Raw genomic sequence first — 24,898 nt, forward strand, 5'->3', positions numbered from 1 at the left:
TATGGTACACAAGATTAAACAGCTGCCTGAAGTTAATAGGAACATACCAGGCTGGATTATGCATTCATTGTGGAGAAGAGGGAAATGTATAACATATACTCTTGGTGAGTAGAATACTCTGAAAAAAGAAAAGAACTAGAGAAGGCAACAGAAAATGGATTGTTAAAAAAAAAACTTTTTGAGTTTTCCTGGCACACAATCTATAATTAAAGATGTTATGATCTTTATGAAAGAAACTCAGGGTTTAGGTTTTATTATTTTTATTTTATTTATTTGTTGTTTAGTAACATAATATAAAATGACATCCCAAAGAGTTTACATCTCAATCCAGAAGATGGCGGTAATGCACTTTGTTTGCAAACTGCCAATAAAAAAACAGATGAAGAAGAAGATTCTCATTGCGAAGTTTTGTTTTGCCCTGGTGAACATCTCTGAGCGTTTCTGCCTGTGGTTTTGTCTTCCCGTAGATTACTCTTGGACTGTTTATTCTCTTCGTGATACTTTGCTGCCTTTCTATTGTGGACTGATTTATGTAAGTTTGTTGCCTGACCTTATGCCTGATTACGAGTTGCTTTGTCTCGGTTGTGTTTGCTTAAAGCGCTTTTAATTTTTTTTTTTTTAAAATCTCTGCATATCATGGTGGATTGAGTCTGTGGAAATTCCGTTTAAATGGTTTTAGTTTTCATTTTGATGTTAATGTATGTTTATAGCCATGTCCTGTGTAGGCTATTAACTTAGAAGAATTGCAGTTACTGTTTGGGAGGACGGTAATTAATGTGTCTTTTATCATGCATCCTTTAGCTGAAAGACAGTGAATCTGTAATAAATACAATAGAACAAAGATATAAATTACTTTTTTTTTTCAGGTAAATCTACTTGTATTCAGGTACAGAGTCAGACATTGAATAATCAAATGTAAAATATTAATGCATTTAGTCTTCACTGTATACATTAAATCTAATTAATTTAATTATCTTTGTTAAAGCAGGAAAAGTCATTTTCTCTTTCTTTTTTGTTGTTTGATTAACATTGGTGAAAAACAGCTGCGATTTATATTATAGGGTTTATTATTAATAGGAATGCACGGATCCAATATAATGAATGATATGCATCCATTTTCTTTCTCGATTGCTTCCAATACTCAGGGTTTTTCCTGGGTTAAAATTGGTCTTCGATGGTGGTCGACGGACACTGTCATCCTTTCTTGCCCTTTTTTTTTAAAGCTGTGATTTTACCACTGGATCTGTATAGCTTTGTAAGATAAAATTCTCCTTTGCTAAACCAAATTATTATTTTGGTATATAAAAATATCAATTTCAAAAAGTGGAATAAAAAAAGTAGCATTAAAAAGTTTATTTTAACTAATAGTCAAATTTTCTACAATATATACAATTGAATACAATAGCAGCTAGCTAACAACAACTTGCTTTTTGTGCTTTTTTTCTGGTTTCGCCTCACGCAGTCTAAACTAACTTTTTTTTTTTGGTAATTGTTTTACACATTGTCATATAACCTGAAAATACCTGGGGGGTTATGGGGGGTGCTGGATGGCAGAGGCAGGCTAAATACACATTAATTGCACAGATATTAACATAAATAAATAAATACATAATATTCAATAAAAAGAAAAATGAGTAATACTTATTGATGTTCCTTTTTATTTTTATCGATTGCAAAAATTTACTAGATTTATCACAAATTTTGTTCCGTTATGTTCACCATTAAAAAAAACTTGCCTTTTTAATATATTTTTTTATTTAATCATTTCAAAGTTAATCTCCAAATTAATGTAGAAACAACATAAAGACCGTGTATTTTTATGTCTAACAGGTATGGGCATCTTTCGGTTCCGCCAAATGATTCTGCTTCCAGTTCCCATTAAATAAAAATGATTAAAACAACTAGGCCTAGCCTAATAAAAAATAGTGGTACGGGCTGCACGATTAATCACAATGAAACCGCGATTTAGCAAAGGCTGCGATTATGTTATGCGCAGCTTGTCAGAGCAGTGCGGCTGATCGTAGTAAACGCTGCTCCATCTGAACACCAGCGGGCTCCAATAGTATCCAGCTGCAGACCCGCAGCACCACCAGTTTCAGAACCCCAGCGCCAGAACCGGAAGTAAGGGGCGGAGCTTACGTTCTAACACCAGCGCCAGGACCGGAAGTGAGGGGCGGAGTTTACGTTCTAAACCGAGTAACGCCACCTAACGTTTTGGAGCGTAATTTGCTTAGACACGAAACGTCATTATTACACACGAAATGTCATACTTTATACTTATTATAATGATACATTAAGGTATAGTACAATAAGCATTTAAAACATTGATTTTGTGTAATATAATTCTATATAGTTATCCGTTTTATTGTATTATGAGAGTTACTTCCTGATCGTGAAAATAATGCTTGAAACTTATGGTCATTTTTTATAAAATATACTTTATTTCACAAGAACATGTGCAGCATGCATTTTTATTTATGTAAAATAATGTCAAAAATCTAAAAAGAGAGAGAAAATCCGGCATTGTTTTAAAAGAAACCATAAAAATGTACCGTACTTCAAATAATAGCCGAGACCCAAATAGACGATTGTCTCTTTACACGCCTGGTGTGGCTGCAGGTCTGGGTAAATATAAGTCCGGTCTCAAATAGAGGTCGGGTCTGTTTTTTAGTTTCAGGTTGTATTAAATCTTCTAAAACCCGTCAGATCGTCCGCTTTTTGGCGGAATAGAATGACTGCTGCGCATGACAGGGCGCTTAACGAGCAGAGAGAGAGAGAGCCCCGGCCGCGCGCGCGCACTCTCACGTCTTCAAACAACACGAGCACTGTCTTGCTCTTTATTTGTCACATACCAGTTATAGTTCATACAACGAGCAGTGACTCACTGTGTAATAAAAACATACCCTAAATATTATTTAAAAGGTGCAACAATTTTTAATATTTTTAAATACTTGCAAAAATAACCATGGTTGTGTCATTGTAAATAATTCCGCCCCTCCCTCACTTCCGGTTCTGGCGCTGGGGTTCTGGCACTGGGGTTCTGAAAATGGTGGTGCTGCGGGTCTGCAGCTGGATATATCTCGCGGGCGCTCTAACGCAGACACGCCAAATACGCTCCGCTGCAGAAATACAATAACACACATCATTCCAGGAAATCCCTGTCGCTGTAGCTGAATAAACAGAAGATTGAAACGCTTTGTTTGATTAAACATGACTTATAAACACACAACTGCCTAATTCTGTGTAAGAAAGCCACATCATCTCACAGAAGTATGCTCAACTGTCGTTATGAAGTGAATTTGGAGTAAAAGCATGTTATTAAAGGGGAAATGAAACATCCATGTTTTGGCACTGGTAGTCAGGCCAGCTGACAGTCTTGCCTGGGCCGGGACAAGATAATCTCAGATGGGCCCCCCCTCCCAGATCTCTCCTTTTCCCTTGCTCTTCCTCTCCTGTTCTCCTGCTCTTCTATCTTCAGTAGACTTCCTTTTTTTATTTATAAAACACCATATAGCCTACTTTTACCTAAACTGAATAATAAAAACACATTTAAATGGGTACATTTTCTATAAATGTCTTCATTTTCTTTTCTTACATAGCCTACTGCAGTTCTTGTTAAAACACACTAGACATGCAAAATCTGTGCATTTTGGGCACTTTTTGTGTGAAATCATATTTATTTTTTGTCCATCAAAAGTGTGCTTTCACTTTTAACTAAGCATGAGCAGCGCAGCAAAAATAGACTCGGATCTGGCCCATTATCTGTTCACCGATGCCGACAGTGACGCATTTCAGCCGGCTTTTTATTTCTCATCTCCATAAATATATCTAGTTGTAAAGCTAATGCAATGGCTAGAAATCAATTAATTCTTTGCTAATACTTCCTCATCATCATGAAGAGCCTCCTTTCTTATCAACAAGTGGATTTACAGCCACCACATCAGCAGCACCGCCGGTCGCAATGTCTCAGCACTTCTATGAAGAGGACGCAACTGCACGCGCATCAAGTACCGGGTTTGGTAGCATGGCTTGTCGTTTAAAAAAAAATGAGTACCGACTTGGTACCAAAGTACCGGGTCTTCGACAACACTCATAAACGTTGGCTGCGCTGTTTCTTACCTTGCTCTACGTTGACTTTACTAATGTTAGTTCCAGCTTCACTGTCACCACCTTTTTACATTTACATTTAGTCATTTCCCACCCAGCAAAAACACGTTGAAAAGACGTTGAAAAGACGACTTTGCCAGACGTCTAAACAACGTTAAATTCTGGTTGAAAAGTGAAAGGTGAAAAGCCGTCTTTTTCAAGTCGTTGAAAAGACGTCTATAAAAAGACGTCCATTTTACGTCTAAATGTGGTTGAAAGTGAAAGGGGAAATGACGTCCTTTCCAAGTTGTTGAAAAGACGTCTATAAAAAGACGTCCATTTTAGGTCTAAATTTATTTGAAAAGTGAAAGGGGAAAATCATCATTTTCATGTTAGAAAGGCCTCTATTAAAAGATGCCCATCTTAAGTCGAAATTTGGTTGAAAAGTGACGTCTTTCTCAGGCTTTAGCCTAATTTCAAGCATAAATGCATTATAATGTAATATATTCATTATATTATATATTATTATTATTATTATTATTACTCTCAAAATAGAACTGACAAAAAAATAACAAGAAACCATTTATTGACAAAAACACACGAAAAACTCATTATTTAGCCACATATCCCCCACCGCCAGATCGTCCAGGGGCATGTATAAGGTGGTCTCCCACGGCTTTGTAGATCTCGTGATTAGTGGCCTTGCTGTTCCACTTTTTGATTGCATCTGTAATGATGACAAAGAAAAACATTTGTGTTCTGCTCAGTTTGTTACTCAAAAATAATTAATTAGAGAGGCAACGGTACACAGGCCCTTCCGTTTTGGGTTCGCATCTGCGCATGAGACTGCAGTGATGTTATAACCATAATTTCACTGCGGAAATTATTTTTTAAATATATAAATTAGAATATGGCTTAATTCAATGTTGTTTTAGTTGCCTCCCGTCAAATCACAATCACAATATGAGCAATTGTTACTTTCGTGATTTGTTACTTGAAGAAACAAATTCAAAAAATAAAACTAACTGCAACCAGGTGTGTTCAAAGATCAGGGAAGGAGGTCCGCAAGAAATACCCAATACATGGCTGGTTTTCCTGCACGTCAGCAAGTCATTGACAGATTTTTTGGAATTCATCCCTATTTTGCCCAGTCTTTAAAGCGTAAATCCCACATTACTTCTTTTATAAGTTTTTTTTCATTCATTTAATTTAGATTTTTTTTCTTCCCTTTTTTAACTATTTCATTTATAAATTAATTTAAACAAAACACGAGTACAATAAAGTGTACGATAAAGTACAATCAAAACCTTATATTATACTCACGTTGCAGTGCAATCTGTTAAATCTAGATAAAAAGTGTAATCTGCCGGTTGTCCTGCACCTCATAACTCTGTCTTCTTACGATGCACTTGGGGATTACGAGCACTCGTAGTTCTACGAAGATTTTCAAGTGCTACTTAAGTTACGATGCTTTTGGGAAACAGATTATGGTTGAGTTTCCCGATTACGTTGTCTCTTAGCGTGCTACGAAGACTCTTAAGGTATAACTTAACTGAAGGTATACCATTTCTAGGCGTGTTCGCCGAGCTATACCTTAGAAAGCTGCTTATGATATACCTTCTGACGTGCGACGTTACCGGCTGCTGTCCGTGGCGATGGTGCTGAATCTGTTGATATCGATGACTCGAGAACCAATTATTCTCTCGTGCAGGGGCTGTTTATGTGAGAAAGCGCTGTTTTTTTATAAAAGAAGCACTTCAGAAATAGTTGAAATTGCATTTACTAGGACTCATGGGATATTATAAAAAATAATCCAAACTATAACAGCCTATAATAGCCTTGCCTACATATTTTAAAATTGTATCATATATTGCTGCCATAATAACCATTTTTTTATGTGCTTTCTTCTCTTTCCCATTTTTGTTAGCTGAGGTGAGCTGCGATGAAATAGGCCTATTGTTCTTGTAAATACTTTCAAGCATTTCAGTAATAAAAGTGTACGTCACATAGCTACGGTGCTCGGCAGTGATCAAAATGGATTTAAACAGTGAATTTTTAATCTCTTCTTGTAAACTCAGAGATGTGGATTCAGACGGCAATTACATTACCACACGACCTGTTTGTCAAAAATCAGAAGGTACTAATTTGGACAGAGATTTTTACGCGGGTTGGGTGAGAAAAAAACACTAATATTATGGATTTGGACGGCACTAAAATAACCGACTTACCCCTGTAAATGTTTAGAGCCCATGATAAACAATATTAGCGTCCGAATAGGACTTAACTGACAGTAGCCTATGCTTTCGCTGGCCTTTAGAAGCGCTCTTTAATTAAAATAAATTTATCAAATTTTATTAGGTATATATACTAATATAATTAAAATTCTAACAACAATCAGTGTAATGACAATTTTATTCTTTGCATGAAAACACTTGAATTAGCATAATTGAACACTGTCTGGGTGTATTAAAACTTCAGAATTATATTCATATAGACCTTTAACAGTGATAAGTTAAAGCTAAAGCCCAATTTATACTTCTGCGTCAAACTTACGCCGTAGCTATGGCGTAGGCTGTGCGTAGCGCGCATACCCTCCGGCGTACCCTGACGTGCACCTCTCCAAAAATGTAACAACGCGTCAATTCAAATGGTGCGATCCATTTTGCCTAGTAAAACTTTGTTCGCAAATGTTGGCTTGAATGTTGTGCAATTCGGTGAGAAAATGAATGGAAACACCTTAACATGTCTCAAATCAATTCAATATACCGAATTGATCGCAAAACAGCATGTGACGTCATTACGCACAGGTTTTTATCCGCTTTAAAGCCGTTTGATGGAAACACACTTTCATCAGCTTTATTCGCATGAGGTTTTTTACCAAACTTCAGATAATTCGATTGACAAGTGGATGGAAACATGGCTACAGTTGCGCTGCTTACAGAGGCAATAGACAAGGCAAGGCGGGCAAATGCCTAGGGGCCCACATTTTAAAGGAGTCATAATGTAGTATTAACTTTGATACCCACGCTCTATTATAGTCATTTCATGCCCTTCTAAAAAAGAAAAATTGGAAAAAAATAAACACAGAGCTCGTTTGACCCTTATTTCTGAATGCATTATTGTCTCGCGAGATCTGATGCGAGGTTTTGGCTGTCGTGGACGGTCATTTTAATAATGCAAATGAGGGGCGCGTTGATTGGTGGCAGGAAGGAGGGGGCTTGACACCGCAGGTAACTTCAGCATATCATTCCAAAAAGAGATCATGGCGCAAGTTGTTAATGAACCCGACCTGGCCGCGACCTACGGGATTCAACCGTTTATGTTTGAGCCAGACTCTGAACCAGAGCTGGAAACAAAAGAGGAACAACAGTCAATTGAAGGACGTCTACATCAACATGTCTCTGAATGGTAAAGACAATTTTTTTGACTGAGACATACATTAACATCAGTAACGAGCTAAAAGTTTTTTGCTATTTTCTCCCACATAAGTTTAGCTTTAATTTAATGTAGATTACATTAACGGAGATGTAGTCTTCTTTATTTTCAGCTTACAGTGGTTATAGAGATTAACGTTTGCTATAATGTGTTGTTTTTGCCTTTTTTGACGTTGTGGTTTTTTAGATATTTAATAATTTTCTAATAATGTTTTGTGGTATATTGTTTTCAGAATTACATTTAGCAAATGGTTTTAGGCACTGAGCATGGACTCCTGTACCGTAACTAACGTTACTGTAGTGTAAAACAAAGTGGAAAGATGTGGCTAGCATTCGTAGAGTCCATTCCCCGTGTTTACATCACATACATTAACCGCATTAGTAGTTAGCTGCTGTTTGTTACACAAAATATAGTAATAAAAACACAGTCTTACCGTTTCAAATTCAGGCAAGTCCCTGATTGTTGGAATGGCACCTTTTTCCAAACGTAGCTTCGATGCCAACTTCGCCTGATATTGACCCATATTTGTAAAAGATTCTTTTGTGAAATGTTTAGCGCAGACACCTAACGTTGAGCAAGTTGAGATGGTTGTTGGAACAGCGTCATTAAAAATAAATTTTATCCACTTGTCCCTTGTAGTTTGGTCAGTTTTGGGTAAAGAAAAAACATTAGAATGTGGATTATGACAGTCAACCACAGAGCAACTCACGTGTGCACTACGTTTCTGCATCTTTCTTGACTGAATATGATGGGGATAGGGGCAGGGCGGGCCTCCTCTGCGGTGTCCATATATGGTATATCAGGCCCCGTCTTGACGTCAAGTCGGGGGAGAAATTGAAATCTCGTATTTGAGAGCGCGTGCACGTTGGCTAGTTTAAGAACCCTGTGGTAAACAAACGCTTCACTTTTGAATATCGGCATCCCGGCCAATGTATAATTGTTAGTCAATTATAACATACATTGATTCGCATGGAAAAGTGAAAATTGCACATTATGACTCCATTAAGGGCTGATCATTTAAACAATCAGAAAATTTCATAAAGATGCGGTAAAATCTCTGCATCCCCCCTCTTTGGTTATGCTTTTTACCGCCTTAGCCTGTTTTAAACTAGATTTTGAGGGTCACTTATAGAAAGATATTTTCTTGGTTTTGTTTTGTGGAATTTTAATTTAATAACATACATTTCAACATATAACGCACATTAATAAAAGATAATTGCGACTTTTTATCTCACAATTGCGAGTTTATTCTGAGAAATAAAGTCAGAATTTTGAGGTATAAAATCAGAATTTCGTGAAATAAAGTCGCAATTGCGTAAAATAAAGCAGCGATTGCGTGTTATAAAGTCAGAAGTGCTTGAAATAAAGTCGCAATTGCTTTTTTTTTATTTTACCCCAGAATAGTTCATATCTCACAATTCAATTCTGATTTTGTAACACGCAATTGTGACTTTATATCATCTAATTCTGCCTTTATATCTCCTAATTGCATATTATAAAGTCAGAATTGCGAGATATAAACATGCAATTCTGTGAAAAAAAGTCAGAATTTCAAGCTATGCTTCTCGCACTTTATATCACGCAATTTTGACTTAACATACAATTGCAAATTTAGGCCTATATCACGCAATTCTGACTTTATAGCTAACCTGCAATTGCCACTTTATAACACGTAATTCTGAAATGAAAAGTCAGAATTGTTAGATTAAAAATCGCAATTACATTTTTTACTCTTCACTCTGTGGCGGAACATGCTCCAGTTGTCGTGCAATGCAAGTGATCGTGCCGGCGCCTTATTACATTATCTGCTATATATTTGCTTCTTATTTATTAAATACAGGCAATTGGTTGATTAAACATTGATCAAGAGTAAGATACAATTTATACAAAACGAAAATCTTTAAAAAAGAAAAAAGTCTTTCTACAAAACAAACTCAAGTGGTCAAAATAATGTTTTACCCACTCCATGTCTCCAGAAATATTGCAGCTTCAGCGCTTATCATTAGCTTGTCAAAGTGTGAAAATAATTAAAAGACAATGTTGCAACAGTCGTTGTACATTAAACGCGCACGTACAGTCTCTGAGTCATCGCTGCAACCAGGAGATGAAGGAGAGCTGAGATCCACATCACCTTCGTCTCTGCCACCCCAGGATGCTATAGTGCGACTATCGCAGCTAGCGCGACCAGTGCCGTTGCTAGGACGGCGCCAGCGCCTCTACCTATCCCATGAGCCCTAATAAATGCAATGTCAACTATTTCTGAAGTGCTTCTCTTATAAAGAACACCGCTTTTTCTTTTATCGGGAAACGCAGCCCAGGTATGATGCGTAATGGAGATTCCAAAAGTGCTCTTCTTTGGTCAGAACCAAGGAGAGCGATCGCAGATAGGTCCGTCCTGACTCCATATGCACCGAAACTTTTTAACAATGCAACAAAATATTTAAAGAGCATCAAGCTGTTAAAGTCTATATTATGTATAGCCTACGTACAGATATATTGGTCAGTAATTTTTATTAGGTTAAACAGTGATTGGATAACGTTTAATTTAAGGCACACTCAATTGGTCTGGCCCATCCAAACCTGGAATCCTGGCACCGTGCCTCGGCTACTCTCTGATTATGTTGTCAATTATGTGCATTTTTCTAACTAGGCGCGTTCACTACGGAGATGGAGATCTTCAACTTCATATTTTGCAGCTGACACAGAACACTAGTTTATTAATAAAAATAAAATGCAATAAAAATCAATGCATGCGTGTCACCGGATTTACAAATACATCTTGTTGCACGCACACATATTATGTCGAAATAACAAGATATTATGTTGAAATAACATTATTAACAATACATAAGAATATTTGATTGAATGCTGGATGTTGTGCTTGTTCAATTTAAATTAAAACCTGAATTGAGGTAATTAAAATAATTGAATATTATATATTGAGTGGCCAAGTTTTGCTCATTTATTAAAAGTAGCCTATTTATACATAATTGCGCAGCTCCCCTGTCAATGATCTAGCACCCCCTCAGCACCTGCGTTAATAATTCTCTGGCGCTGCCCTAAGAGCGTTTTTTTTTGTACCAAATCAGACGGACCAAACAAAGTCATTTTTTCAAAGTCTATGTTTTGGGCTAAATTTGGACCAAATCAGACGGACCAAACAAAGACCAATTTTCAACATCTTTTTTTGGGCCAAATGAAGGCTATGACGGGCCGACCTGATTTAGCCCAAAAAACAACGTCTTAATGACGTCTGGTGCTGGGTGGGTTATCAGACGCTTTTATCCAAAGCGACTTACAACTGAGGACTAAAGTAAGCGAGTCATCGTGAAGAGGGAAGAACAACGCAAGAAGTGCTCAAAATACAAAGTTCAGGCATTGCTCAGAGTAGCAAAGCCAGACAAGGGAAGATTTAAAAGGGAAGGAAAGATTTTAAAAGAGAAGGATTTTTTTTTTTTTATGTTAAGTACTCAGGGGAAAGAGATGAGTTTTCAGTTGTCTTTTGAATGCTGTCAGGGATTCTGCATTGCGGATGAGAGTGGGGAGATCATTCCACCAGCATTTTTACAAATATTTGTTTAGGACATCTCGACTCGAAGGCCTCTATTTTCTTCTTCTCTTCTGCTCTTTTCTTTTCCGAGCACCGGACTTGTGCTGACCAGACATTTTGAGCGTAACGTTAGCCTACTGAACTTCAAATCAAATGACAACATCAAATTTTGATCAGTGGCCAAGCCATTTTTGTTTTGGGGGGGTGGGGGGGGGGTTCTTGACCATTATTTAAAGGACAATTAGGAAGAAAACAAATAAAAAGCTTTTATGTAACACAAATATTAGATATTTTTTCCACAAATATGCCTATTTTATAAATTTTTTAACAATTATTCTATAATTTAATGAGGGCCCAGTTTCTGTGCTACAGAAATTTGCAACAGTGAGAACATGCCTTTAGTACAATACACTTACCAATCTTAAGTACAATGTACTAGATTTGTTTAGTTTAACTATTGCATCCACCTAAAAGTTCACAGTACACAGTCTAATCAAGTTAAATCAACTAATTTTCCAAAGTAAGTTAAATGCACTAGTTTTTCTTAAGTAGAATCAGCAATTACTTTTTACAGTGTAATATAAAACTCATTTTAACAGAAAGGGTCTATTCAATCTAAATAATTAAGGGAAAATAAAAATCCAATCGCTAAAAAAAACATTTCCAAATAAGCACATAAATTCCTTTAGAAAAGACTAGAAAGATTAAATGCGTTCTTACCGGATTCAGTGTATCTTGAATTTATATTTTTTGTCTGATCTGGCAGCTTCGAGAAGGGCCTTCTCATTCATTATGTGTCTGTAGAGCTCCTGGCAGGTGTAGCTCATACCTGTCAACACTCCCGTTTTCCCCGGGAGTCTCCCGTATTTCACATCCATCTCCCGCCCCCTTCCCGTTTTGTTATTTCTCCCGTGAAACTCCCGTAATTTGTATGGCCCAAATCTTGTTATATGCAGCGATGCAAACGGCGCATCTTTTTCTTTTTCAACTTTCATCGCTTTTTATGAGCGATGCTCAATTTACAAATGAATCAGCAATGACAAAGTCTTTCTGATTTCTTTGGTGTACTTATTTGGTATGAAAGACAATTGGTAATACAAATTTAATGAAATGAAATAGCCTAGATTGGAATAATGAAATACTCCAATTGAGTATAATACAAATACGGGAATGAAATACAAAAGAGGCTAATAGTCAAATGAAAGAAAAACAGTACATTAGTCTAGTTATCTGAATCCGTGTATCATTCGTTCAGTCGTGTTTTGATTAAATATTGAAAGTAGAAAAATGAGAAAAAACAGCTCCTTTTGTTTTTTCATTTTTTCCAAACATCGAAAAACAAGAATTCAGCTTGATTTTCGTTTTTCGTTCTGAGGTAGAAAAATGAATAAACAGCTTGAATATTCGATTTCTACACGTGAGCGAGAATAAAACGCCCCTTTCCTCTGATTTGTCAGTCGAAGATCAAACTCTGTCGTCATCAGTCCTCCCTCGGTAGCGCACAGCAGAATAAGAGTCCTCCGCTGCTGATGATGTGCGGATTCTTAACTCGTTTATTGCAACTACATTTAATCTTTTTCTTATCAAACAACCAGACTAACGAATGGCTCGACACAAACCGTACCGGGGAAGAGCCTACAGGGCTTTCTTCTGTGTAGATCTAGCCTAAATTCACCTACGTTGGTATGGCAGGGTAGGCTAAATGACGGCTGCTAGCATGGTCGCCTTCGCCCAGTAAGTTTTAAAAAATTATATAATTAATTGTAAATTAAATATTTTAAACACTAATATTAAAAGGAAAGAATAATTAATTGCCTATAATAGGCCTAACGTTGTTCACGCATGAACTGTCATCAGCCAGACTATCTAACAACTAGAGAACAGAGACCATCATGGATATTAAAATGCATACTCTTCTGAGTTTTATGACGTAGGCCTTGTGTTTTATTCAAATGTATTAGCCTATAATCTAAAGGATGCGCGCTTGTGCGTGGGGCACCGGGTCATGCTAAGAGTAAAAAACACGTGCGCGTCACATTGTAAAAAACGCATTTTATAATTAGCCTATTCAGAAATAGTGTAAAAGAACGGTAAATAAAATACTAAATGAACATTATAAACCCTATTAATGACATGCTATGTGTATTTTACTTCCCCTTACTGTAACCTATGTCAAATCTTTAAATGAATGGTAGCCTATCCTATTAAGAAAACAACAAGACTAAAAAAATGTAGCCACATATAATAAAAAATATACATAGTAGCCTATCAAAATAGCCTATTGTGCCCTTTATTACAAACAACATTTAGCCTATTTTAAACACGAAGCCTAAACAAATTTATTTGAATCAAAACTGAAACTGTACCGACGTTGGTTTCGCACCAGGTTTGCGCATCTCTCATTTGGCCCAACGTTTCCATATTTGCAATGTAACATTTAGATGCTAACAATTAATGTAAAGAAGGCTTCGTACTTCAGTCGAGTCCTAATATAGACAAAGGCTAAATCAGCATCTTCAAGGGAAATGAGTTTGGAAGAACAGAAAGTTATGACTGACCAGCACAGTCTTTATATTGTACAAAAGACGAATAAAATTAGGCAGAATAACTTTTTATATGTTTGGTTGGCTGTTTTATTTTAATAATGAACAGGCTGCGTGTCAAGTTTGTAATGCCAGAAGTGAACTGATAATATGTTGTGTAAGTGCGATGCGCTGGCGCCATCACTTGGATTTGTTCCTCGGCTGGGGAAATAACTTAATACTCTGTCGTTTAATACTTTGTCATTCCAAACAGTAAAATGTATATTTTAATTTGTGTACATTCAAAATGACTACAAAATGTTATGCCTTTGAAAAATAAAGAAAACAACCCGATGAGCTGCTTAAGCGTGTCTCTGTCTCATTGAACATCTTTCTGGCGCACACCATAAAATAAACCAAAATACAGCGATCAGCCTTTTTGGCGAGCCTACTTTTGAAAGTCAGCATTTAGATTATCTGAAGTAAAATGCATTATATAAGCCTAAATCACTTAGGAATAAATCACAGCGTGCTTATGATAAAAAACGTGACTTTTCAGTCCGGAAAATAGGGAAATAGCTAATTATTTCACGGACCCCCTGGCACTTGAGCACTGCTGTTGTACACAGAAGAAAGCCCTGTAGGCTCTTCCCCGGTACGGGTTGTGTCGAGCCATTCGTTAGTCTGGTTGTTTGATGAGAAAAAGATTAAATGTAGTTGCAATAAACGAGTTAAGAATCCGCACATCATCAGCAGCGGAGGACTCTTATTCTGCTGTGCGCTACCGAGGGAGAAAACTGTAAAATATATTATTATTATTATTTCTCTACTGTCTCAATACAGTGTAACTGTCCTCAAAATCTTTTTTATTATTATTATTGTAACAGACTTTGTTGGATTGTACATGACAGAATCCAAAAAAGTCTGTTACTATAATACCGGTAATGTACTGGCGCTCATTGTATGTGTGTATGCAATCTATTTTTCCCCTCGTGGCTTGCCGTAGATAGGAATTGGTCGTGCGCACTTGGTACTGGAGTGTCGTGGGTTTTTGGAGTTAGTGATCTGATGTGTGGTATAATAAAGTGGAGAAGAGTTCAAACTGCTATGTTTATTATTTATTCAAACTGCTAACCTTACACCAAGAAGGTTAAGTTCCCCTGCGGCTATTTTCTCCAACTTAAACCGATACCGTGACTATGCGCAGTTGCGCACGAATTGTCTATGCACTCGCGAGGTGACTAGATTGTGCGCATGACTTAAACGCTGGCAGACACCGCAGCAGTTGTTGGCAGGTATATTGATCATGAAATCAGAATTTTCTTGTCTTGAATTATTCATTCATATTCATTCATTCATTTATGTCACTTGTTTAAGTCATCTAAAAAAAAAAAAAAAAGATTAAACTCGATTGGGGGGCCCCCTGGTGGCCAGGGGGCCCCAAGAGCCGCTTAGTTCGCTTATGCCTCGGGCCGGCCCTGCTGGGCTTTGAATAAGGCGAAAAAATTTAATTAACATTCATTACAACATGTGTCCCACACGTGATCAAACCAGCTCACACATACACTCACAGGCGTCCTTAAAAGACGATCTATAAAACATTTCCCATTGAACACACATATGTAGGCAAGGCAAGGCAAGGCAAGTTTATTTATATAGCACATTTCATACACAATGGTAATTCAAAGTGCTTTACATAGAAGAAATTAAAATAATCAAAAGAAATCAGAATAATTAAAACAGTTTAGAATAAAAGATAAAATACAGAAATAATCAAATGAAATCAGAGTAATTAAAACATAAAATACAGTGCAAACAGTCGGACGAACAGTGGCACAGTGCTCATTAAGTAAATGCACAGCTAAACAGTTGTGTTTTGAGTCTGGATTTGAATGTGACTACTGTAGGAGCACATCTGATCTCTTCTGGAAGCTGGTTCCAGCTGCGGCTGGCATAATAGCTAAAAGCAGACTCGCCATGCTTAAAGTGAACCCTTGGTATTTCTAGCCGATGTGATCCTAATGATCTGAGTGATCTGTTGGGTTTATATTCACTGAGCATATCTGCAATGTATTGAGGTCCTAGGCCATTGAATGATTTATATATCAGTAATAATACTTTAAAATCAATCCTAAATGTAACTGGCAGCCAGTGTAAAGACCTGAGGACTGGTGTGATGTGTTCATATTTTCTGGTTCTGCTCAGAATCCTAGCAGCAGCGTTCTGTATGAGCTGCAACTGTCTTATGGTCTTTTTGGGAAGGCCAGTGAGAAGTCCATTACAATAATCCACCCTACTGGGGATGAAAGCATGCACAAGTTTTTCTAAGTCTTGACTGGAAACAAAGCATCTAATTCTTGCAATATTTTTCAGGTGATGGTATGCTGATTTAGTTATTGCTTTGACATGACTACTGAAACTAAGGTCTGACTCTAGAGACACACCCAGATTCCTGACTTGATTTTTAGTTGTTTGACCCCCAGACTGAAGGTATGCGTTCACCTTGAGAACTTCATCTTTGTTTCCAAACGCAATGACTTCAGTTTTGTCTTTGTTTAACTGAAGAAAGTTTTGGCACATCCAATTGTTTACTTCATCAATGCATTGGCAAAGGGAGTCAATGGGGCTGTAATCGTTAGGCGATAGGGATAAGTAGAGCTGTGTGTCGTCTGCATAACTATGGTAAGCAATTTGGTTCTTTCTCATTATTTGGCTCATTGGCAGCATGTACAGGTTGAATAGGAGTGGCGCAATAATTGAGCCTTGAGGGACTCCGCATGTCATGGATGTCCACTCAGACTTATGGTCTCCTATACTCACATAATAACCTCTGCCTTCTAAGTATGACCTGAACCATTTTAGGACTATCCCAGAAAGCCCGACCCAGTTTTCCAGCCTGTCAAGAAGTATGTTGTGATCGACAGTGTCAAATGCAGCACTGAGGTCGAGTAGTACCAGCACTGATAATTTGCCTGCATCAGTATTTAAGCGAATAACATTTATTATCTTTATGAGCGCGGTCTCTGTACTGTGGTGCGGTCGGAAACCAGATTGAAAATTGTCAAAGTATCCATTGGAGCTTAAGAATTTGTTCAGCTGATTGAAGACAACTTTTTCAATGATCTTGCCTATGAAAGGAAGATTTGAGATCGGTCTATAGTTGTTTAATATGGTCTTATCCAGATTGCTCTTTTTCAGGAGGGGCTTGACAACTGCAGTTTTCAGGGAGGTCGGAAAACTCCCAGAGAGAAGTGAGGCATTTACCACTTCTAGGAGATCTGCTTCTAAGCTGTGTAACACATTTTTGAAAAAAGATGTGGGAAGTGCGTCAAGGGCGCAGGTTGATGTTTTTAGGTGCTGTACGGTTTCTTCCAAAATTTTGCCATCAATTTCTTCGAAATCAGACATAGTGGCTAGTTTCTCAGGCTGTTGTCTGATCTGCCTGACCCCAGCGCAACTCAAGGGTGAGCTGATCACCTTTCTGATATTGTTGATTTTCTCAGAGAAGAAGGAAGCAAACTCACTGCACTTGCTCTCTGAGAGCATTTCACTGGGAATCTGGTTTGGGGGGTTAGTCAGTCTCTCTACAGTATCAAAAAGAATGCGCGTGTTGTTTATATTGCTGTTTATAATATTCAAGAAGAAAGTCTGTCTAGCTTTGCCTAGTTCCTTATTGAAAGCATGGATGCTGTCTTTGTATATCTTATAATGGACTACAAGTTTTGTCTTCCGCAACATGCGCTCTGCTTTTCTGCATTGTCTTTTCATATTTTGCACTGCTGTTGAGTTTTTCCAAGGTGCTTTTTGTCTGCCATTCTTCTTCCTGTCTTTCACAGGAGCAATATCATCAATTACACTCTTGACTTTTGAGTTAAAAGAATCAAGGAGAAAATCAACAGAGTCAGCAGATATGCTTGGTGTTAAAGATATAGCCTTCATAAATAGTACACTAGTTTTCTCATTTAAGCACCTCTTCTTGACAGACAAAGATCTAGCTTCAATGGCAGGAGAGATCAATATATCAAAGAAAATACATAATGATCAGACAGTGCTACATCCTTAATAACAATTGATGAAATGTTTAGACCCTTACTGATAAGTAAATCTAGAGTGTGTCCACGATTATGTGTGGGTCCATGTACATGCTGAGTCAGATCAAAAGTTTTTAAACAGTTTTGATTTCTTTTGCCATATTGGTTTCTGCATTATCTATGTGAATGTTAAAATCTCCAGCAATGGCAAAGCAGTCAAACTCTGAGGAAATTGTTGATAACAGTTCTGTTAAGTTCTCAGCAAAAGCTGGAGAGAATTTTGGAGGCCTGTAAACAATGATAAGTAAAATGCGTGGAGCACCTTTTAACACAATACCCAGATATTCGAAAGACGGGTAATTCCCAAATGATATTTGCTTACATTGATAGACATCTTTATAAAGAGCAGCTAAACCTCCGCCTCTTCTGACAGCTCTGCAGACACTCATAAAAGTAAAGTTAGGAGGGGTAGTTTCATTGAGGACTGTTGCACTGCAGCTGTCTTCTAGCCAAGTTTCATTTAGCAACATAAAATCCAGGTTGTATGTGGTTATTAAGTCGTTGACTAAAAGTGATTTATTTTTAAGTGAGCGGATGTTTAAAAGTGCTAACTTAACAGTCTTACTTTTTGTCCCCACAGCAATCTTAGTATGTCGTGTAATAGGCACCAGATTAGATGGGTTTGCTGTACGGCTTTTGAAGGCCTTAGACTTTCTATCATGTAATCGAACAGCAATAGAAAAAGATACAGGCACACTGGGTTCCCGCTTGTTCTGTAAACATTTGAGAAAGTTATTGTTATCATAGCGGGGACCCGACACATATCATTGAGAGCTGGTATCAGTTTTTTTTGGTTCACCTCGAGCCGCTGGAGGAGGGTGTGGGCCCTGGCGCTGTGGCAGAGGCCGAAGAGCTCTCACAGGGGGAGGGAGAGGGCGAGCTGGGCCCGCAGGCTTTGGTGGTTGTGGGGCCTGGCGTTTTTTTGGTTGGTATCTGGGGGCTCGCAGCAAAAGAGTGGGATAGTCTAGTTCCAGCATGCACCAGTTGTTCCATTTTCTCTGAGAAGCACAGAAGTGGAGATGCTGGAGAGAGGGATAACGTTTCTGGTGAGAGGGGTTGTTGCTCTGGTGTTATTGGAGGCTGTAATATGCTGTCCTGGTTTCACTGGCTGTTTTCCAGAAAGTCGTCCTTGGGTGCTGTATCTTGGAGCAGTGCTAGTATGTCACAGTCTGTCTGTGGTGAGCTCTCTGGGCCGGGCTCAGCTGAGATTGTGTCCGTGAGCAGAGGTTGTTGTGGCTGAGTGGTGTTATCACTGTCCTTGTGTGATGTGTCAACCGCATGTCCATTCAGGTGCTGAAGTGAAATCCTGTGGTCATTCATACTGTATCCAGGTGTGTGTGTGCCATTCAGGTTGAATGGATTGGCACACATTGCAGAAGGATGACGGAGGGAGAAGTAGATATTGTCCTTTAGCACTCTTGAACCAAGTTTGTTTGGGTGGTGGCCATCCTGTTGAAACTGTTGCCTCTGACTCCAGAAAAGATTGAAGTTGTCAATAAAGTTCACTCCTTTTATATTGCAGGTTTTTTGCAGCCATGTATTAAGCCCAAGCAACCGTGAAAACCTGTTTGTTCCTCTTGCTGGGAGTGGTCCACTGATGAATGTCTGAACTTTCAGTCTTTTAAGTGTTTCAAAAAAAAGTGAATTGAAATCCTTTTTAAGAAGTCCGACTGCTCTTTATGAATATCATTCTTCCCCACATGAATGATGAGTCGATTTGCAGTCTTATGTTTCATCAGAATGTTCTGAAGTTCCCTGTTTACATCAGATGTTGTTGCTTGTGGAAGGCAGCATGTTGTTGTATCCCTGCTATTAATGTTTCTGATTACGGAGTCGCCCACTATCAGAGTCCTGGGCCCGGCTGCGCTCTGAGCTGAGTGCTGCTGTCTGCTCGACCTTGATCCCCAGTTAGCATCAGTGTTAGCTACTGGCTGATTCAGTCTGTGTTCGATCACATTCATCAAATTTGGGGATTCCTCATTCATTCATACTTCAAATCTGTTCTCAAGATGTATAGGCGGTGGTAGGAGACCAGTGTTTGCAGTCCTTGTCAGAACCGTATCTGGGGTAGAGGATGCTACTGCAGTAATATGTGATGCTCGTGACAATCTGATGTCTCGAGTGCCTTTGGGTCTCGCACCCTGTTTGTGCCATCGATTAGTAAGTCGACCGGCTTGTTTCTCTACACTCAGTATGGCCTGTCGAGAAGCATTAGATTCATGGGACTCACCGGCTGTATGCTGAGGGCGTCCATGACGAAGCTCTGTTGTGTGTTCCGTCTGGTTTGGTGGTCCCGCAATTAACTTTGTTTCAAGAATTACAATACTTTGTAAAAGACTGTGGCAGTTGGAGCAGCAAGTAGATTCCAGAGGAGGCATTTTCTTATCCTTATGAATGTAGGCAGTTGTGTTTTCTCTTCCCCGGAATGTAAGCTTTCAGTGGGAGGCTGGTCGAATAAAATAATTCTGCTTTTTTTTGTAGTAATCCAAGCGTTTGAGCACTGTGCTGATTTGCTGAAGTTAAAATTAGGTGATAAAAGGAGATAAAATATAGAAATATAAAAGCGATAGAGCAAAGCGTGGAGCAGTAAACGAGAGCGCCCGAACAGTAGCTGAGCAGGAAGTCAGTATGTAATACGCAAATATAACATTAAAACATTTTGTTCACTGGTATGAGAATTTATATTTACCTCACCAAACCTTAAATTGGTGTATATGACCAAAACCAGGAGCTCTTGAGTGCAATCACTCTCTTCGCTGAAACTACTGCATACACATTACACGAGGCAATGCCGTAAAGCGAGCGTCGCAACCAAGCGGCAACCTCCCGGTCTCTCTTGAAGCCAAGAAGGAAGTGAAATAAACTGCAATTCATCGGCTGGCTGCAAAAGTGAGTCAAATCTGTATCTCCCCCATGTTAATATGCCCAACTTTACAGCAGAAAAAAAATATGTTTACAGCCTGGTGCAAAAAGTTGTTTTGGTCTATACAGCTAATTTTGCCCTTCATGACAACTGTGAGGGGTGAATTTATTTATAACTCATCCGTTTCAATTATATTAAGCCTTAAAATGCTGCATAATCAAGGGTGTGGCCACTTGAGTGACAGGTTGATTGCCGCTGCTGTCACTAGCCGTTTGTCTGGTCTCTGTAAGCCATCTCACCTCAGCTAATTCCAGCTGCTGAACTTGCCATCTATGCCGTGTTTATACTTTTTTTCCGGAATATTTCATAAAATTTAATACACGCCTTATACTTTGCCCACACCGTTGGATTCCGTCGTTGTCGAGTATTTAGAGAACAACCCGCGCTGTTTTTCAGTTGTTTTCCTCTGTGAACATGCACTCATGGATGTCAGACAATTTCGTTGCTTTTCTTCTTCTTAGGTAATATATCAGAATTTAAAATGGACTGAATAAAGCTCTCTACAAACTTGACGTGCGATGCTGCGCGGACTGACATGCATGCGCATGAATCACTGTCACACACACGCTCCGAGCAAATATTGTAAGTTACTGCATGATAATCCATTTTTATCTAGCAGAATAATAATGCATCACAATACACATAGTCTCATGTTTAGTTATGTCTTTTAACTATTATAGTATTTCGAAGGGCAAAAACATGAACATTAGGCCTACTTACTTCAAGTCAGCTGGACATAGGATTCCATTCATTATGCTAAGCTAGCGTCGGGGCTGCCAAACCAGGACAATTCATGCACTGAGACAAAAATGCTTTTGCCCATCTATCTGAATGTAGGGGAGATGGTGAATAAGCCCTATTTCAAAAAACAGTGCAGTGTTCCTTTAAAGCAGGGATGGGCTACTCCGGTCCTCGAGGGCCACTGTCCTGCAGAGTTTAGCTCCAACCCTGACAAATTATTCTTTTGTAATCCTGAAAACATTGATTAGCTTGTTCAGGTGTGTTTAATTAGGGTTGGAGCTAAACTCTGCAGTACAGTAGCCCTTGAGGACCGGAGTTGCCCATCCCTCCTTTAAAGGATCCCATAAAATCCAGCAAAAAACGCAAAGATTTTCAAAGGTCCACCAGTAACCCTACTATAGGAGAAAGAGCTTTGAGGCACTTAAATTACATTTTCGAGCTCATTGAGTACCAGACAGGATATTTGAGGCACTTTTAGATTTTACAGTGTACACAAAAAAATCATGGCTGATTTTATGAATGGTTTCAATTAGTTCAAATGCATGATTATCACAGACTGTTTGGCTTAGTTTATATATATATATTTATATATTGTTAGATACCAATCATAAAAGTTATGTAAAATTTACATAAATGCACTTAGATCATAATCTTGTACAGCCGTTGTCATTCACATTTTGACTATTAAGAGGATGACAAAACTAACCTTTGGTACGACAAAAATATGATATTTGATAAACAGATCTCACTTGTTTTCTGTTATTAAATCAGGGTTCACTTGAAAATTAACATTTATCCTCCAGAACTCATTCTAAAGACTGAATATGTGTTAATGTTTCAGACCCGATGGAAGTGAAAGAGCAAAGACAAGAACTGAAGTTAAAGGTGATGATGCTGTAGTTTGTTTCAGCCTGTTGACTCCAATAAAACTATTTAATGTGCCAATTTACTGAAGATGTCAGACATCACCATAATGAATGAGCTGAAAACAGGGAACTTTTGGAGACAAAGAGGCTTTTAAGCAGCTCAGTTAAACATGATGACCCTGTACTTTTTAAATGCAGATTGGATAAAAACACAGTGATCACAGTTCACACCTGCAGTGAAGCCCCTCCCACAACAATTCACCAATAAATACTGGGAATATTCCCATCATCCTACAAGAGAAGGACAAACTCCAGGAGTAGCAGCTGAAATCTGTGTGACTGTTAAAGATGGAGTTTATTAAAGAAGAGATTGAAGACATGAGTGATCCAGAACCATCCAGAATAAAACATGAAGATACTGAGGAACAAACAGGTTGGTGTCCATTCTTGATTCTTCATTGTTGACTGCTTTGGTTGATGTGAATTAATAAGCAGTATATGGGTGATAAATGATGTAGAAATACATCCAAAGGATCATAACCTTGTATATAGCAGTTGTCAAACATATTTTGACTATAATAACAAATGAATGGCAGAACAAAAAGTGTAAGATCTGATCTCTGTACTTTTCTGTTAATAAATAAAGGTTCACTTGAAATAATTCTAACTTGATGTGTATTTTAGACCAGGTGAGAATGAAAGAGCAAAGACAAGAACTGAATGAAGAGGAGGAGGAACATCGTAACTTTACAATTCTAAGAACAAAAGCCAAAAAGACACACACCTGCACTCAGTGTGGAAAGAGTTTCACACACAAAGGAAACCTTAACACACACATGAGAATTCACACTGGAGAGAAACTATATACATGCACTCAGTGTGGAAAGAGTTTTTCTCATTCATCAACTCTCAGTTATCATCTGCTTATTCACTCTGGAGAAAAAACATTTAACTGTGATCAGTGTGGTAAAGATTTTATTTCATCATCAAAACTAAAAGATAACCTGAAAGTTCATTCAGATGAGAAGCCTTATGTGTGTTCTCTCTGTGGAAAGAGTTATTCACGGCTGGACAGTTTTAGTCATCACAAGAAAACACATAATGAAGTGAGAGATCATGTGTGCTTTGACTGTGGGAAGAGCTTTACTAGAACTGACCAACTGAAACAGCACCAAAGAATTCATACTGGAGAAAAACCTTACAAGTGCTCATATTGTGACAAGAATTTCACTCAGTCTGGAAACCTGAAATCACACGAACGAGTTCATACTGGAGAGAAGCCGTACTACTGTACTCAGTGTGGTAAGAGTTTCACACGGAAAGTAAACCTTAAGACACACATGAGAATTCATACTGGAGAGAAACCGTATCCATGCACTCAGTGTGGAAAGAGTTTTTCAAGGCTGGGCAGGTTTAAACAGCACCAGAAAACACACAATGGAGTGAGAGATCATGTGTGCTTTGACTGTGGGAAGAGTTTTACTAGATATGATCATCTGAAAGAGCACCAACGAATTCATACTGGAGAAAAACCTTACAAGTGCTCATATTGTGACAAGAGTTTCACTCAGTCTGGATCTCTGAAAGAACATGAGCGAGTTCATACTGGAGAGAAGCCGTACCACTGTACTCAGTGTGAGAAGAGTTTCACCAAATCAAATAATCTAGTTAATCATATTAAAAAGCATTGTTCTGTGTCACAGTGAGCAAATGTTTTGTTAGATTCCCATAAAGTAAATGTGTAGTTAGTTAACTAATAAACTAGTGTTACTGTGAAATGCCACAAGATTTGCGTTTTATATGTTGGAGAACAAAAATATTATTGAAAATTATTTTGATTGAACGCTTGTTTAATGAAATACCAAAATGAAAAGAGACTGGAAAGAAATGCAGAAAAACAACAATAATCAGTTATTGTTAATATATGAAACAATTCCCTGAATTAGTTCAGGTTTTTTTTTTTTTTTTTTTTTTTTTTTTTTTAAGTTACATAAAGCCTGTTATTACATATACAAATGTATGCACACTAACTGTACAATAACAACAAATAAAATTTCACTGACAATGTGTGATTCTGTGATTTAAAAGGTTTCTACAGATCCAATGATTAAAATAAATTGTGAGATTCAGATAAAGCAAATGTATAGTGAAATAAACTTTAATTCTGAGATGTTAGTTTTGTGGAAGTTGTTTTTAAGTTGTAACTTTCTGACTTCTCATTTAGCTGTCAGTGTAAGGCAGTTCTTTGTCTCTAGTAAAACAACAGAGCCTCCTGTGGCCTGTTGCACAAAGTTGGTTTCAGTTGCTAACAGGTAAAGTTTGAGATTAGTTTGTGCAAACTCTGGCTTTTTCGGGCTCAACAAAGTGGATTGGTTATTAGTTGTGTTCATCACCATAACTTGCGCTACACGGCTAACCTGTTCTGGAGCAGGTTTTATTTTATTTTATTTTATTCAATCAGTGCAGTGACATGTATCTGATACAATAAAGCCACTCCCCCCTTTATCTCTCACTCCAAATCAAAGCATTTTATAGTGCGAAACAAAATTCAGATGAACAAATGATAAAGTTTGAGTTTCTGAATATTCAATCCCTTTCTTCAAAAGCACTTATTGTAAATGATATGTGTCACGGTTCATGGATTCACTGACTCGCCCTCGCTATGTGTGTGTGCGTGTATGTAT

The 24,898-nt window shown here is 38.0% G+C and overlaps 2 protein-coding genes across 4 annotated transcripts in view; both read left to right on the top strand.

Moving 5' to 3' along the window:
* Positions 1-24,280, top strand: LOC143715424 (uncharacterized). Of its 3 annotated transcripts, XM_077207203.1 has the most exons (4): positions 1-532; positions 22,190-22,233; positions 22,413-22,647; positions 22,899-24,280. In XM_077207203.1, the coding sequence occupies exons 3-4, from the start codon at positions 22,563-22,565 to the stop codon at positions 23,918-23,920; spliced, it is 1,107 nt and encodes a 368-aa protein (XP_077063318.1). In that variant the 5' UTR covers positions 1-532; positions 22,190-22,233; positions 22,413-22,562; the 3' UTR covers positions 23,921-24,280. The 3 variants fall into 3 exon arrangements, with proteins under 3 accessions (XP_077063318.1, XP_077063320.1, XP_077063319.1); XM_077207205.1 differs by lacking the exon at positions 22,190-22,233; XM_077207204.1 differs by lacking the exon at positions 1-532 and having other exon boundaries at positions 22,061-22,233.
* Positions 1-24,898, top strand: part of LOC143715437 (uncharacterized) — a 181,494-nt gene that overhangs the window by 66,069 nt on the left and 90,527 nt on the right. The gene's annotated exons all lie outside the window — the stretch shown is intronic.

This window comes from Siphateles boraxobius, unplaced genomic scaffold, assembly GCF_051911475.1.
Source record: "Siphateles boraxobius isolate OS27281-9 unplaced genomic scaffold, OSU_SipBor_1 6, whole genome shotgun sequence".
NCBI classification, from domain to species: Eukaryota; Metazoa; Chordata; class Actinopteri; order Cypriniformes; family Leuciscidae; genus Siphateles; species Siphateles boraxobius.